General features: G+C 38.7%; 1 protein-coding gene across 5 annotated transcripts in view; it reads left to right on the top strand.

The window, feature by feature from the left end:
* Window positions 1–14,349, top strand: part of Arel1 (apoptosis resistant E3 ubiquitin protein ligase 1) — a 45,296-nt gene that overhangs the window by 13,586 nt on the left and 17,361 nt on the right. For 3 of the 5 annotated variants that reach the window (XM_010645493.2, XM_010645494.2, XM_010645495.2), the window contains 4 exons: window positions 2,901–3,209; window positions 8,858–8,918; window positions 9,767–9,993; window positions 10,872–11,109. In XM_010645493.2, coding sequence (XP_010643795.1) covers window positions 8,903–8,918; window positions 9,767–9,993; window positions 10,872–11,109 — 481 coding nt within the window. In that variant the 5' untranslated portion in view covers window positions 2,901–3,209; window positions 8,858–8,902. The remainder of the gene's footprint in view (window positions 1–2,900; window positions 3,210–8,857; window positions 8,919–9,766; window positions 9,994–10,871; window positions 11,110–14,349) is intronic. The other 2 variants (XM_010645496.2, XM_010645498.2) reach the window with 2 other exon arrangements.

Below are 14,349 nucleotides of genomic sequence, written 5' to 3'. Positions count from 1 at the left end.
TTTTTTTTTTTTTTTTTTTTGGTACCAGGGATCAAACTCGGGTCCTTGTACTTGCAAGGCAGGCGGCAGAACTGCTGAGCTAAATCCCTAGCCCAAGACCCACTAAAATTCTAATGAATAGAAATAAAAGTTAAGTATATTTTTTTATCTTAGGTCTTTGTATCATTTATTTGGGAAAAAAATAACTTGCTGAAAGTCTATGAGGAGAATAGGTCCTTAAAAATTCTATAAACTTTTTACCTGTTCTTGCATTAAGAATTTGGAGCCAGGGATTTAGCTCAGTGGTCCTGCTGCTTGCCTCACAAGTGCAAGGACCCAAGTTCGATTCCTGGTACAAAAAAAAAAAAAAAGAATTTGGAAAACACTGAGGTAGAATATATAGAAAGCATAATTATTTTTTCTTCTGGTACTGGGATCGAACTCAAAAACTGCACTTGCCAGGCAGATGCAGCTTTGCTGAGCTACATCCCGTTCCTATAAAAAGTATTTATAATTCATTATGCAGAGATGACTACTATTAACATTTTTATGCTTTTTTACCTTGTCTTTTTAATTTTTATTCATTTTTTGTGGTGGTGGTAGTTGTGGTTCTAGGAATTGAACCTAGGGCCTCTGCACTGAGCTACATTCCTGACCCTTTTTTATTTTTTATATTGAGACCGGGTTTTGCAAAGTTGCTCAGGCTGGACTCAAACTTGGGATCATCCAGTTGTAGCATCGGTGTGCTGAGATTTCAGGCATGCGCCACCACATTGGCTTTTCAGTTTTCATAATGTTTCTAAAATTGGACATATACTAAACAACTTTATTTCTATTTTTTTCATTTATCATTTTATTTGTAAGCATTTCCCTGTGTGTTTGTTCTGTAAAAGTGTCATTTAAAAATCCTTAAGTGACATTCTATCGTAGGCATCTCTTATAGTTTACCTAACTGTTCTCTAGTTTGTGGATCCTTTAAACTGGTTCCAGTTGCTAGTTGACTCGGGTTTTGGCTCATGTACTTGGCAAGTCTGTCACTGTGTATTAAAATACATACGTATACTTATTTTTAATTTTAAAAGTTTGCTGATTTACTTGATCTGCTGGCTTTCACTCATTATTTTCTGTTCTTGGAAGCATTTCATGTTTTCTTCCTTGTTTTCCTATAGCAGAGAGGAAGTAGTCACTAAAAACATGAACTCTGATTCAGGCTGTCTGGTTTTGGCTCAATTCTAATCCTTTTTGTATATAACCTTGAAAGAGTACCTTATACTTTTTATGTCCTACTCTGTGATGTAAGGATAATTTTTATCTCTGTTAGGGTTATGAGTCATGAAGCACTTAGAACAGTCCTGGCCTTGTGGTAAGACTGCATCTTACCATTTACTGAATTCACGTTTGTTTTATGGTGGCTTTTTGTGTATGCATTGCCATAACCACCCTTTCTGCTACATTTGGTTCATGAATATCTTTGAGAGTTACAAACTGACTTGATAAGACTTGGTGACTTTTAGTTTGAAAACTCGCAGATTCCTCCCCTCCACTTGTAAAAGCAGGTTTTACTGTCTTAAAGATAGCATCAGCCTTGTTGAACCATGTTTTGTTATATTTTATTATTTTTAAATTTTATTTGTTCTTCTGGTATGGGAATCGAACTTTGCACTTGTGAGGCAGCCATGGCCACACTGAGCTAAATTCCAGCCCTCACCATATTTTATTTATTTATTTGTTTGTTGGTTTGTTTTGGGTTTTTTGAGACAGGATCTCACTATATAGTTGAGACTGACCTTGAACTCACTATGTAGCCCAGACTGGTCTCGAACTCACAGCGATCCTCCTGCCTCAGCCTCCAGAGTGCTGGGATTACAGGCATGCACCACCATGCCTGGCTACCATAATTTATTTTTAAAATTAATTTTATTTCTTAAATAGCAAACATTTATTGGTATATTTTAGTCATACACAATTATAACATGCATCATAGGGAATTTGCATCTGGACATGATACGTCCTGCCTCTTCCTTCCCATTCCCCCCTCCCCACAAGCTCCCTTTGCTTCCTATGTACGTAAGCTTTGTTTCCATTTTTTTCCTTCTGTTTTCACTTTTTTCCTTGTCCCTTCCTTCCTTTCTCTCTCCCTCCTTTTCTTCCCATTTCCCAGTATCTATTATATATTTTAGTCCTTATTTCCATTTTCAGTTTCTCACATCAGAGAAACAATGTGGTTTAACCATATTTTAGAAATGCATACATAGGCACAAAGGGAGCAGACTGCACAGACTGATAGATAGGATTGATTGATTGATCGATTGATTTTTGGTCTTTTGACACAGGGTGTCACTATGTAGTTCAGGCTGGCCTGAAACTCCCAGGCAATCTTCCTGCCTCAGCCTCCAAGTGCTTGGATTACAAGCGTATGCCACCACACTTGGCTTTCTTTGATAGATAGATTTTAAAGCTTTTCGGTGTCTTATCTTTTTTTTCTAGCTGAATATTATCTTAAGTTCTTTTCATGGCATGTGTAGCTCTCTGAAATCTGGTGGTGCCTGAGCCTTTGTCTGATTTCTCTTCATGTGGTTCCTAGGCCCTGTGGTCCAGCCCCATTAAACTGAAACTGGTCTCTAACAAACACTGTGCCCTGGCTTGAATCTCCCTAAGATCTAGAGATACCTGAAATGCTAGAGCTTCCTTCTGAGGAGTGACATAGTTAGGGGAGTGAGGTTGCCATTGCACTCTTGTGGAGTTGGTGTGACGTTAGGGAAATCGTGGCGTTTTGGTGGGGAATGCTTGGTCATAGAGTTTCCGAACTTGGTTTCTTTTAGTGTAGCAGGCCTACTGCCTGTTCTACTTCCTTTTTGTTATTTTCTGGGGAACTCTTTCAGGAATAAAAACCTATTATGCTTACCCTATTGTCTTTTTAGAATAGGATGCTGGGACACCAGAAGAAATGATGCCTTCAACAGTGAATCGCACCCTGCACTAGAGTAGTCTGGGAATGACATGTTCCTGGGCTGGATTTCGTCACCTCAGAATTCATGCAGTTCATTTCAGAAACACTGATCCTCTGCTTACTGTGACACATCCTCAGTAAAGGTCTGATGGACAGACCTTTTTTGGAGACTTTGTGTCCTTCCTCTTCATATGGAAGTTGGAAGACAAAGTGAAAGGAGCCAAAAGTTACCTGCTTTGGTGAACAACTTGGTTCTCAAAACATGGGCCCTCGTTTAAAGGTAAGGTAAGAAGCTGTGTTAAAAATCAGTTTTTCGGGTGTTGAACATGGATCCACAGAGTATACCCAGTTCCTAAGCCTCCTCAGCAGAAGATAGCTGTTGAAACATGGGTTGTACTGTGTATGGTGATGCACGCCTATAATGGAAGTATTTGGGAGGCAGAGGCAGGAAGATTGCAACAAGTTTGAGACCAGCCTGAGCTGCACATAGTAAGTTCAAGACCAGCCTGAACTACATAGCAAGCCCCCATCTCAAAAAAAAGAAAAGAAATAGAGTTGCAGTGAGAGTTGATTTTATTCTTGGCAGGGTAAGTTTGAACATGAAGAAACCAATTCTACACTTCTGGGAAATGATTTTTTTACAACTTATTTTCAGTGTTAGAACTAAATTTTATTTGATATTTAATTATAAACTTTGTACTCCAGAGCGCAAAAGATTTAGAATATGTACATTAATCAACTTTAGTATTCCCTTATGACAAGTTATTTTCACATATTTCCCCCTTTTGCAGGTAATGTGAGCCAAAGTGCTGGTATTAAGCAACTTGCCCAATATCTTAGTGAGCAAGTGCACTAGATACTGCATTCCACTTTTCATTGTCATGCTTTATTTTTAGTTCAAGAGATAACAAAAAGCCATAAAAGCTTATCTTTCTAATTTTAGCTTCACTGTTAAGATTTCTTATAGTTAGATTGGTGCACTAGATACTGCATTCCACTTTTCATTGTCATGCTTTATTTTTAGTTCAAGAGATAACAAAAGAGCCATAAAAGCTTATCTTTCTAATTTTAGCTTCACTGTTAAGATTTCTTATAGTTAGATTATATAATTTCTTTATACTTTATCTGTTTTCTTCAATCCTTTCTCTTCCCAAGTACTTGGCTTCCCAGTGGCTTCATTCATTTTCATGAGTCAGTGTAGTGGTGAGGTTAAGAGCTTTGGGCTTCAGAGTTAGAAATAGGATTGAGTCTCATCTCTGTCATTTAACCAGCTAGGAGATATTTACTAACTTAGTTCTAAGTCCAGTCCTTTTTTTTTCTTTAAATATGTAAAATGAGAATAATGCTTGTCTTGCCAAATTGTTTTGATAATAATTATACTACTTAAACTAACATGGAAAGTTCTTAACAAAGTGTTTAACCTATGATAAGTGTTTCTCTCATAGAGGATAGAGGGTAATTTATTACTGCTATTGCTACTTTAGAGCCTTAGAGTATGACAATTTGCTAAATTGTATAAGGGCAAGAACAAGTATATATAAATACATATACATATATAATAAATTATATGAAATAGTATGGTGGACGCTTAAACAATTAGAATTTGGGGGCCAGGGATTTAGCTCAGTGGTTCCGATGCCTGCCCCGCAAGCACAAGGACCTGAGTTCCATCCCCGATACCCCCGTAAAAAAAAGAATTTGGAAAAGTTCCAATATAATTTTATGCAGCAGAAAGTTAAGGGTGCTATAGAAACTGTTGTAGAAAAATAAGCATGATAACCCCTGTCCCCACTGATAGACATGTCATATATACTTTTAAACTGAATTAAATTGGCAATTTTTGGTATAAAGAACTTACAAGAATATACTAGTTCAAGTAAACATACTGCTAACTTAAAAAAGTCATTTAAAACAATAACTGAGGCTGGGAGTAGAATGCTTACCTAATGTATGTGGCCCTGGCTTCAACCCCAGCACCACAAAAATAAGCAAAACCCCCAAACTATATCTGAAAGGAAATTTTCATCTGGGAAGTTCTTGATCCTTAGCATTCTGGGTAAAAACAAGAGCATAACATGACCCTGACCACTCAAGAGATACTCATATTTATTTCATTTATGATATGCAGGTGTAATGTATGCATTAGAGAGTTTTTAAGGCTAGTCTTTGCCTCTTGTTATTTACCACTTTGAAATGAAAAATAAACACGACAAAAAATACAAATGACTTAAATAAAAACAAAGTTGAGTGGAAACTCAGAGGAGGGAAAGTATTTCTAATTTGAGGATCAGGAAGATGGAATAGGATTTTCCCTAGACTTTAGGATCAGGAGATAGTCCATAGAGACTGAGGGGAGTAGAATATTCCAGGCAAAAGATGATTTCTGAAAAGGCATAGAGATGGGACATTTCAGGCCTAATATGTAAAAATGTGGAGGATCTGATTTAGGTAGATCATAGAATGAATAATGAGGAATAATAATAGTTGTAGGAAATTAGAATACTGTTGAGTGAGGGTGACAGGAGAGAAAGGATAAAGAGAACTCTCAACTCGATCAGTAAGGACAGAAAATGGTTACACAAGAGAGACGAAATCTAAATAAATTATTTGACAAGAATGAAGTGGCTGTGTGATGTATTCAGGAGGAACTAGAAGAAAGGCAAATTCAGAATGTGACCCTGGGGAAAACTTACGGTGAGTATGTATTGTTGAGTTTTTGAGCTGTTGTAGAGCAGTGGGATTTTTGTAAAGGTCACATCAGTGAGGGAAGAATTGACAGAGCTAACTCCTTAGATATAAAGAGTTTTTTAAGAAAAAACAAGAATCCTTTGAAAAAAAGCACTAATTGGTATGCTAAGTTTTAAATCATAAAGACAATTGGTGAAGAAAGGTAGAATTACTGGAATAGATCTAGGTGGTCTAGAAAAATCAGTAGTGATGATTTGATTGAGGAATAAGTGAAGAGAGTGGGGAAATGGTTAAGGACTCAGTAAGGTAAAGCTCATTACTGTAAAGCTCATAAAGCTAATTACTGCTAATGGAATGGGACATGGGCTGCTATTTCTATGCTATTTCCCCAGTACCTGGCACATTAAGAAGTTGCATGATGAATGGCTATAGAATGAATTTTTAACTTCTTATAAAAGTTTTCAGGCATCAAATTAGTTTGTTCTGGTGTTTTTTTGGTACCGGGGATCGAACTTGGGTCCTTGCACTTGCAAGGCAGGTGGCGGAACAGGCATCAAATTAGAATAGTATAAAAGTCTTCCACACAGGCTGAGATTTTTGGTACAGTAAGAGAAGCCATCCATGCCTTTTATAGTCCTCAGTACATTTCTCTTTGAAAAAAGTGTGGACCATAGAGCCAGGGATTTAGCTCAGTGGCGCTGTCACTTACCTGGCAAGCACAGGGTCCTGAGTTCGATCCCTGGTACCAAAAAAAAAAAAAGTGTGGGCCATAAAGAACTATTTTCTATTGGCTCTACAGCAAAGGAATAATGATATGAATACTTTATAAATGATAACTGTAATTACTAAACCTTAAGAACTCACTGTGTGCCAGGTACAGTTCTAGGCTGTTAACGTGTTAACATTGTATCACCTCACTCATGCGAGTTATGTGCAAATGTTATTCCCACTTGACAGACAGGGAAACTGGCACTTTATAGAGAAATTGAAGGTCTTATCCAAAATCATGTTATGAATGGCAGGGTATGGGTGTGGATCCAAGTAATCTAACCCTAGAGTGGTGATGGCAAACCTTTTAGAGACCAAAAGCCCAAACTGCAACCCAAACCCATTTATGTATCACAAAGTGTCAACACTACAATTGAACCTGAATACTGACCAGCCATTCAAAAGCTCAGACAAGTTGCAGCTGATGAGTCAATGAGTCTCAGCTCCAGTCATTGCCTGGGGTGGCAATTCCTTTCCAAGCTTGTGCATAGCCCTTCTGTGCTGTTATCTGATGCTCGGTTGCTGAGGCAACGCTAGGGCGACTTGGCTCACGTGTGGACCGGGATGGCTCAGCATGTATGCCATAGATTTTCTGTCACTTCCCTAGAGCCTTTGCCCTCATTCTCTGTATCTTACTGTTTGTTATATTTTTTATTTTAAAGCTTTGATTGCTATGGGGAGTTACATTGAAGTTATATCATACTAAAAGAAATGGTACCACAGAAATTATTAAATCTTAATTCTTTTTATAGCAATGAAAGTTCCAAAGCCTAGATAAGCCACACAGTTGCTGCCTGGAACTACTCCCCAGGCTTCTGCCTTAACTGCTTGTCAGCTGCCTCTCATAAGAAAGGTTCTTGAAGTTATCAGAGATCGTAGGTGGGGATTTTTTTCCAGCCCTTGGGACTTCAGCCATAAATTTGGCACTGTTCTAATTCCTCCATGGAGCAAAGGCTTTCAGCCACAAGTCAAGTCTGTACCATCAGTCACATGTACTTCATTTTCTGCTGAATGTCTTAACTTTCCTGAGGACCAGAAGTTTCATATCTAGCTCACATTGGAAGATTAGAAACTGTCCAGCTGAGGAAGTACCTAAGATAGTTAAACTGCCAAATTTGGTCCCAGTGAGTCATCTAGCACATCCTGGAAATTGCAGACAGATGCTTCTTGAGAGATGATAGCAGCTTTTAACGTAGGGTTCCAGGAGATAAGATACCTATTTGGGAAGGAGACTCAGTAGTTTTGATCCCAAAATTTGGGTCTGTATATTTTCTATAATAGACTCTTTTGCAAACGCTTCAATTCACGTGTGTTGAGAACTCCAATGTTTCTTTCTATAGGACTTTAGATACTGCCTAAAGAATCATTTCTGTGAAATCTGAGTTGGTTATTCCTGAAACACCTACTCTCTGTCGGTTCCAGTGGGTATGTTATTATCAAAGGAACTGAGGGGCCATTTTCTGTCTCAGGTTTTTTGAGCATAGTCATATATAAAAATGCACACTATTTAAAAAAAATTTTTGTTGGTCCCTCCCGGATCTAAGCCTAGAAGTTGTGTCTCAGTAATATTCTGGTGCTGACAGAGGTGCTGGGCATTGATAACCTTAATATAATATTTTCTTGAAAAAAGTTCAGTGCAGTGTAGAATGGAGAGCATATACAACCCATAACGTCATTCTCAGTGATGAGATATGAAGGTCAGCAGTATATCCCTTGGTGGTTTCTTTGATAGTTCAAATAACCAATGAATAACAGAGACTGATTGTTCAGGAAGCAAGTTTAAACAAGAGTGTAAGTTTTCCCTCAGACTCCCAACTCTGTGGTAGGTATCACTTAGGGTGAGAACTGTCATCTCCACTTTTTATTTTTCCTTGACTTTTCTGCTGTGTGTATTCTCAAGAGGGCTTGTTAGTGTCTAGTTGTTCATGATATAAATGACTTCTCTTACATCCCCACTGCTCATTATTGCCATGACTCAGAGTTCATTTTAATTACATTTTGCCAACATGACAATAATAATACTTACTTTTTAAAATGTGCATTTCATATAGCTGTTCCTGTTTAGCTGAATTGCTCCAGAAGGCAAATACTGTAAAAGGGGAAAGTGATCCTATTATCCTCTTTGTTTGTGTTATCTACTTTGCATGGGAGAGGGAAATTGTCTTGGGACCCTAGTACCCAGGAACTTGAAAGCTGGATTATTGCATTTTGTAATTAGCAATGCAGCACGTGGCTAGTTGTGGTGTTCCTAGGCTGGTTGATAGACTGGAAGTCTTTAGGGGGAATGATGTAGTCTCTCTTTATTTCTCTGAAATATGTATTAGGGCAATTGTCAAGCTAGAAATAGAAGACAGGAATAGTAAAGCTTTAGCCTGAAGATGTTTAGCTTAAGCCATATGCTTTACTTTGTCTCATTCTGATACTTCTTTAAGGAAAAAGTTGCAGAAAAAAAAATAAAGTTTTCTTTTGCAGCTGCAGCTGTGATCCTCGGCTGTCTGTTGGCATTGAAGGGACCTGATGTTTTACGTTATTGGTATGTTACAGAAAAAGCTCTCTGTTATCTTTTTGTTATGGTTTGCCTAGTTCCTTTTTTTTGTGTTCCTGCCTATCCTTCCCCCTTGAAAACAAAGCGAGAAGTATTTCCACTTGTGCCAGAATGTACCTTCACAGAGTTGGCGGAGGAATTCATTCATTTGGGAAATATTTATTGAGTAATTACATTCTGTGCCAGACACTGTTTACAGTGGAGTCAAAGTCGAATAAGGCAAAAAGGAGATGGTCAAAAATGAGAAGTTATGGTAGACACAGGAGTTTGAGGGAGCCTGGAAAGAGGGGATCTTACTCTGGTGGAACCTGGGCAAGACCAAGTGGACAAGGGAGGGAAAGACTTCTGAAAAGAGGGAATAGAATGCTCATTATTTTCATTGCTTCTGTGAAGCCCTAGCACGTGGCAGGTTATGCAGGTATGCATCACAGGTAGTTTGTGCTATAGAAGAGGGCTGACAGGCTTTTTCTGTAAAAGGCTAGAGTAAATACTTCACTTTTGAAGCCATACAGTCTCCTTATAACTACTTGGCTCTGCCTGTGTGATCCTAAAGCACCTGAAGATAGTTTATACCCAAAAGGGCAGGGCTGTGATCCAGTATAATTTTATTTTTAGAAAAGGCTGTAGGGCAAGACTTGCCCTGAAGGCTGTATTTGCTGACCCCTGGCCTAGAAGTCCTCCTCTCCTAGACATAGTGACCCAGTACAATGTTTTTTGGCAACTTGAAGTCTCATCCTGACTCCCTTTAAGTTTTGCAAGATGGCTGGCCTGTTCTGCATTGAAAAACTGCAATGTGTAACTGGCCTGGTGGTTTGTGTGTTCTCTCATTTACATAGGTGGAGTCACAGTGTCTGTGGTTGCATTCTTCTTCACAATTAAGTTTCTCTTTGAGCTTGCCGCACGTGTAGTCAGCTTCCTTCAGAATGAGGACCGTGAACGCCGAGGGGATCGAACTATTTATGACTACGTGCGGGGAAATTACCTGGATCCACGGTCCTGCAAAGTCTCCTGGGATTGGAAGGACCCCTATGAGGTGGGCCACAGCATGGCCTTCCGAGTGCATGTAAGGGAATGTTTCTGTCTCCATACCCATTGGGGTTTCTGAGTCACTTGCTTTCCAGAGCTCAGTTTAGTCTTGGTGGTGCTGACTGGAATGTTAACATTTTCCTTTGTTTTTTAGCCCCTCCTAAGAACTTGGGAATTGTTAATATCTAAAAAGTCATGATGTTCTCTAGCCTTTTGGTTTACTAGGTACTTAGCATTAGAGAAGTAAAAGACTTAATGTTAACCTTTTCAAAGTAAAGAAAATACTAGAAGAGATGACTTTGCCAACAATAGCCCAAGGGCCAATTTGGGCCCTCTTTCTGTTTCTTACATAACATTGTTACTGCAGCATAGCCACACCTGTTCATTATGTATTGACTATGGTTGCTTTCTCACTTGAGTAGTTAGGACACTTCCATACCTCTGTATGGTCATAGCCCAAAAAAATTGCTGTCCAGCATGTACAGAGAAACTTTGCTGGTTGTTGAAATGACTTCTCCTTTGTGACATATCAAGCTTGGCATGAGAGCCTAAACCCTTCCACTTTTGCCTAGTGCTTTGTTCATTCAGTGCCATAGTAAGGACTGAGTATAATAGCAAGGACTGAGAACACCAAAGAGGCAGAATTTGTCAAGTTGAAATTGGTGTGGAATTGATTTAGTGTATTCCATCCCTGTCCTCTCCACACATTAAGAATTTGTTCATAACTTAATAGTTTTCCTTGGTATGCCAGGGGAATTTATCTCTGTTTCTGTGAACAGGGCTGTAAGGAGCCAGGTAGGCATTGGGGTTTACTAGTGTGACCTCATCCACTAGTACCTCCTCTCTCGCCACACTCTTGTGTGGAAAAGTTTTCTCCTCTGCTCATTAATGGCTGCCTCTCTTCTCTCCCTATAGTTATTCTATAAGAACGGGCAGCCTTTCCCTGCACATCGGCCTGTGGGACTGAGAGTTCACATCTCCCATGTTGAACTAGCAATGGAAATTCCAGTGACCCAGGAAGTCCTTCAGGAGCCTAATTCTAATGTAGTAAAGGTGGCCTTCACTGTGCGTAGGGCTGGACGTTATGAAATTACAGTGAAGCTTGGTGGATTAAATGTGGCCTATAGTCCCTACTACAAAATTTTTCAGCCTGGTAAGTTCATTGTTCTTTCTTTTTTCCTGTTCTCTCTACTCCTCCACCCTCCCACCCCCCATCACCCATCCTTTACTCCCATTCCACCACCCCCATTTCTTTTGTCATTTCTTTTTGGTGGGATTTGATGAGATTGAACCAAGGCCTCATGCCTACTAAGCATGTACTTTGCTCCTCACCTACACCCCCAGTCTCCCCTTTGAGATTTAACTCACATGCCATAAAATTCATCCATTTAAAACATACACTTTAGGGCCAGGGATTTAGCTTAGTAGTTCTGGCACCTGCCTTGCAAGTGCAAGGACCCGAGTTCGATCCCCAGTACCAAAAAAAAAAGCATACTGTTTAATAGTTTTTAACAGTTAGACAATCATCAGTGTAGTCAATTTTAGAGCATTTTCATTACCCCACAAAGAAAACCCAAAGTCATTAAGAGTCATTTTTGTCACCAAACCCCTAACGCTACTTAAGTTTGCTGCCTCAGAAGAGTTGCCTTTTCTGCACATTTCATATTAATATAATCATAAATTTTATGATCAACTAGTTTTATATAATGCAATGCTTTTAAAGTGCTATAGCATGAATTTGGGCTGCATTTCTTCTTATTGCCATACAGTATTTCAGTTTACAGATACACTGCATTTTAATTATCCACTCAGAAGTTGATGGACATTTAGGTTGTTTCCACTTTTTATTTGTTTTTGTGCCCCCTGCACCCCCTGTCGGGGATCAAAACTCAGGACCTTGCACTTGCAAGGGAGGCAAGGAGAGGTGCCACTGAACTAAATCCCTGAGCTTTTCCGTGTTTTTTTTAAAGTATTGTGTATATGTGTATGTATTACTGGGGACTCCAACCCCTAGGGCCTCATGCATGCTTATTTCTACTCCTTGGCTACCAAAAGTGATGCTACTGTCAACATATGCCTACAAGTTTTTGTGTGGATATATGTTTTTATTTCTCTAGAAGTAGAATTGCTGTCCTTAGTCTGGTAAGTCCTGGAGGGCTAAGAACACCAGAGTACACAAAAGATAAATTCTTCTTATTTTTGAAATCTTTTCAGGTAAAAAGTATCTCAACCCAAATTCTACCTTGTTGCCAGTGTTTTACTTGTCACTGAAGAGTGTCTCCCTGCACATTTAGTATCCAAGAATTAAGATCTTTATCTCTAATTTTTCCACCCTTCATGTTTTTATGTCAGATAACATATGCTCATTGACATTGAGGTTCCAAAGTACAATCTCTGACTCTTGGTTCTGTAACATGTGTGTTTAGTGTGTTGGGGTCCTGTGTGCCTTCTGTGCCCTTGTTTTCTTTTGAGGGTGTCGTCAGATTCAGTCTATTTTGGTATTTGCAGAATAATCCTTGACTAACTTTGGGAATCAAATCTTTTTATTTTTTACTTATTTTTTTGTACCAGGGATCAAATTCATAACTTTGCACTTGCCAGGCAGGCACTGTGCTGCTCAGCTAAAGCCCTGACCCTGGGAGTCAAATCTTAATGATTGGAGCCTTAGGAAGATTGGTTGGTGTATCTTTGCCTGCCTGGTCCTCAGTTTTCTTTGTTTTATAACAGAAGAAAACTCTGACAAAGTAACTCCTGAGCCATTTCTCTCTCCACATATCTCCTTTGCTTGAATGCCCCTCTCAGAAGCTCCTTTATACATTAAGTATCACCTCACCTCCTTGCCATGAATGCAAAGCAATTTATATCCTTATAATATGGACTAGCCCTTTTTAAAATTCAACTTTTTAGCCAGGCATGGTGGTGCATGCCTGTAATCCCAGCACTCTAGAGGATTGCTGTGAGTTCAAGACCAGGCTGGGCTACATAGTGAGTTCAAGGCCAGCCTGATCTGCATAGCAAGACCCTGTCTCCAAAACAAAAACAAACAAATTCAACACCCACCCCTCCACCCCATACCAGGGATCCATCTCAGGACTTTGTGCTTACCAGGCAGGCACAGCACCACTGAGCTAAATCCCCAGCCCTACAAATTCAGCTTCTTATTTTGAGATAATTATATATTCACTTGCAAGTATAAGAAATTAAGAGATCCAGTGTACTCCTTACCTAATTTTCCCCATGATAACTCTTTCAAAACTGTATTACTACAGTGATATGGTATAATAGCACAACCAAGTTTTTGACATGTTGCCTTTTTTGTAGGCACTCCTACTTTCTCTCCCCCATTGGGCTATTTCTTAACCCCTGTCAACCCATTAACCTGTTGTCATTTGAAGAATGTTGTATAAGTAGAATGATATAGTATGTAACATTTTGAGATTGACTTTTTTCACTAATTGTCTAGACATATATCCATGTTGTTGAAAATACGTATCTATTGTTGGTTCCTTCATATTGGTAATATTCCACTTAATGAATGTCTTCTTAATTGTTCACTCATTGAAGGACATCTAGTTTATTTCCACTTTGGACCTGTTATGGATAAAGCTGTTAATAAAAATCCATGAATAGGGCTGGGGATTTAGCTCAGTGGCACCATGCCTGCTTTGCAAACACAAGGTCCTAGGTTGGATCCCGGGAACCAAAAAAAAAAAAATTCCATGAACAGGGCATAAATGTCTTACTCTTATGGTAGTCACATCCTTAGTTTTTAAAAAACATTGTCAAACTCAAATTTTCTGGGATGCCTGTGACGTTTTTACATCCCACCAGCAATGTATGCATGATTCCATTTCTCATATCCTTGCCAGCATTTAATATTGTCACTTTTTATTTTAGCCATTCTGAGAAGTGTGTGTTTTAGTTGTACTTTCCAAAGGTATTTTTTCATATGCTTATTTGCCCTCTGTATCCTCTGGTGAAATGTCTATTCATGTCATTTGCCCACTTTTCTAATTTTTTTCACTGTTGGATTTTGAGAGTTCTTTGCTCTGCATACTAGTTATTTATCAAATATTTTGTTTGTAGGTATTTTCTCCAAGTCTACCGCTTTTCTTTCCATCCCCTTAACAGGATCTTTCACAGAACAAGTTTTTAAATTTTATAAAGTTTCATTTTATCCATTTTTTCTTTTATGGTCATGCTTTTGTTCTTAGAATTTTGACTAGTCCCAGACTCTAAACATTTTCTCCTGTTTTTTTCTAAAATTTTTATATTTTTACATTTTATATTTAAGATCATGTCCCTTTTTAATTGGTAGGATTGTGTGCGGTGTGTGTGTGTGTGTGTGTGTGTGTGTGTGTGTGTGTTTTGCTTGTATATGTTAGTTGTTTCA

Source organism: Fukomys damarensis, unplaced genomic scaffold (assembly GCF_012274545.1).
Source record: "Fukomys damarensis isolate Sample0158 unplaced genomic scaffold, DMR_v1.0_HiC HiC_scaffold_21, whole genome shotgun sequence".
NCBI classification, from domain to species: domain Eukaryota; kingdom Metazoa; phylum Chordata; class Mammalia; order Rodentia; family Bathyergidae; genus Fukomys; species Fukomys damarensis.
Note: the sequence above shows the minus strand (reverse complement) of the source record. Positions and strands in the feature narration are given on the sequence as shown.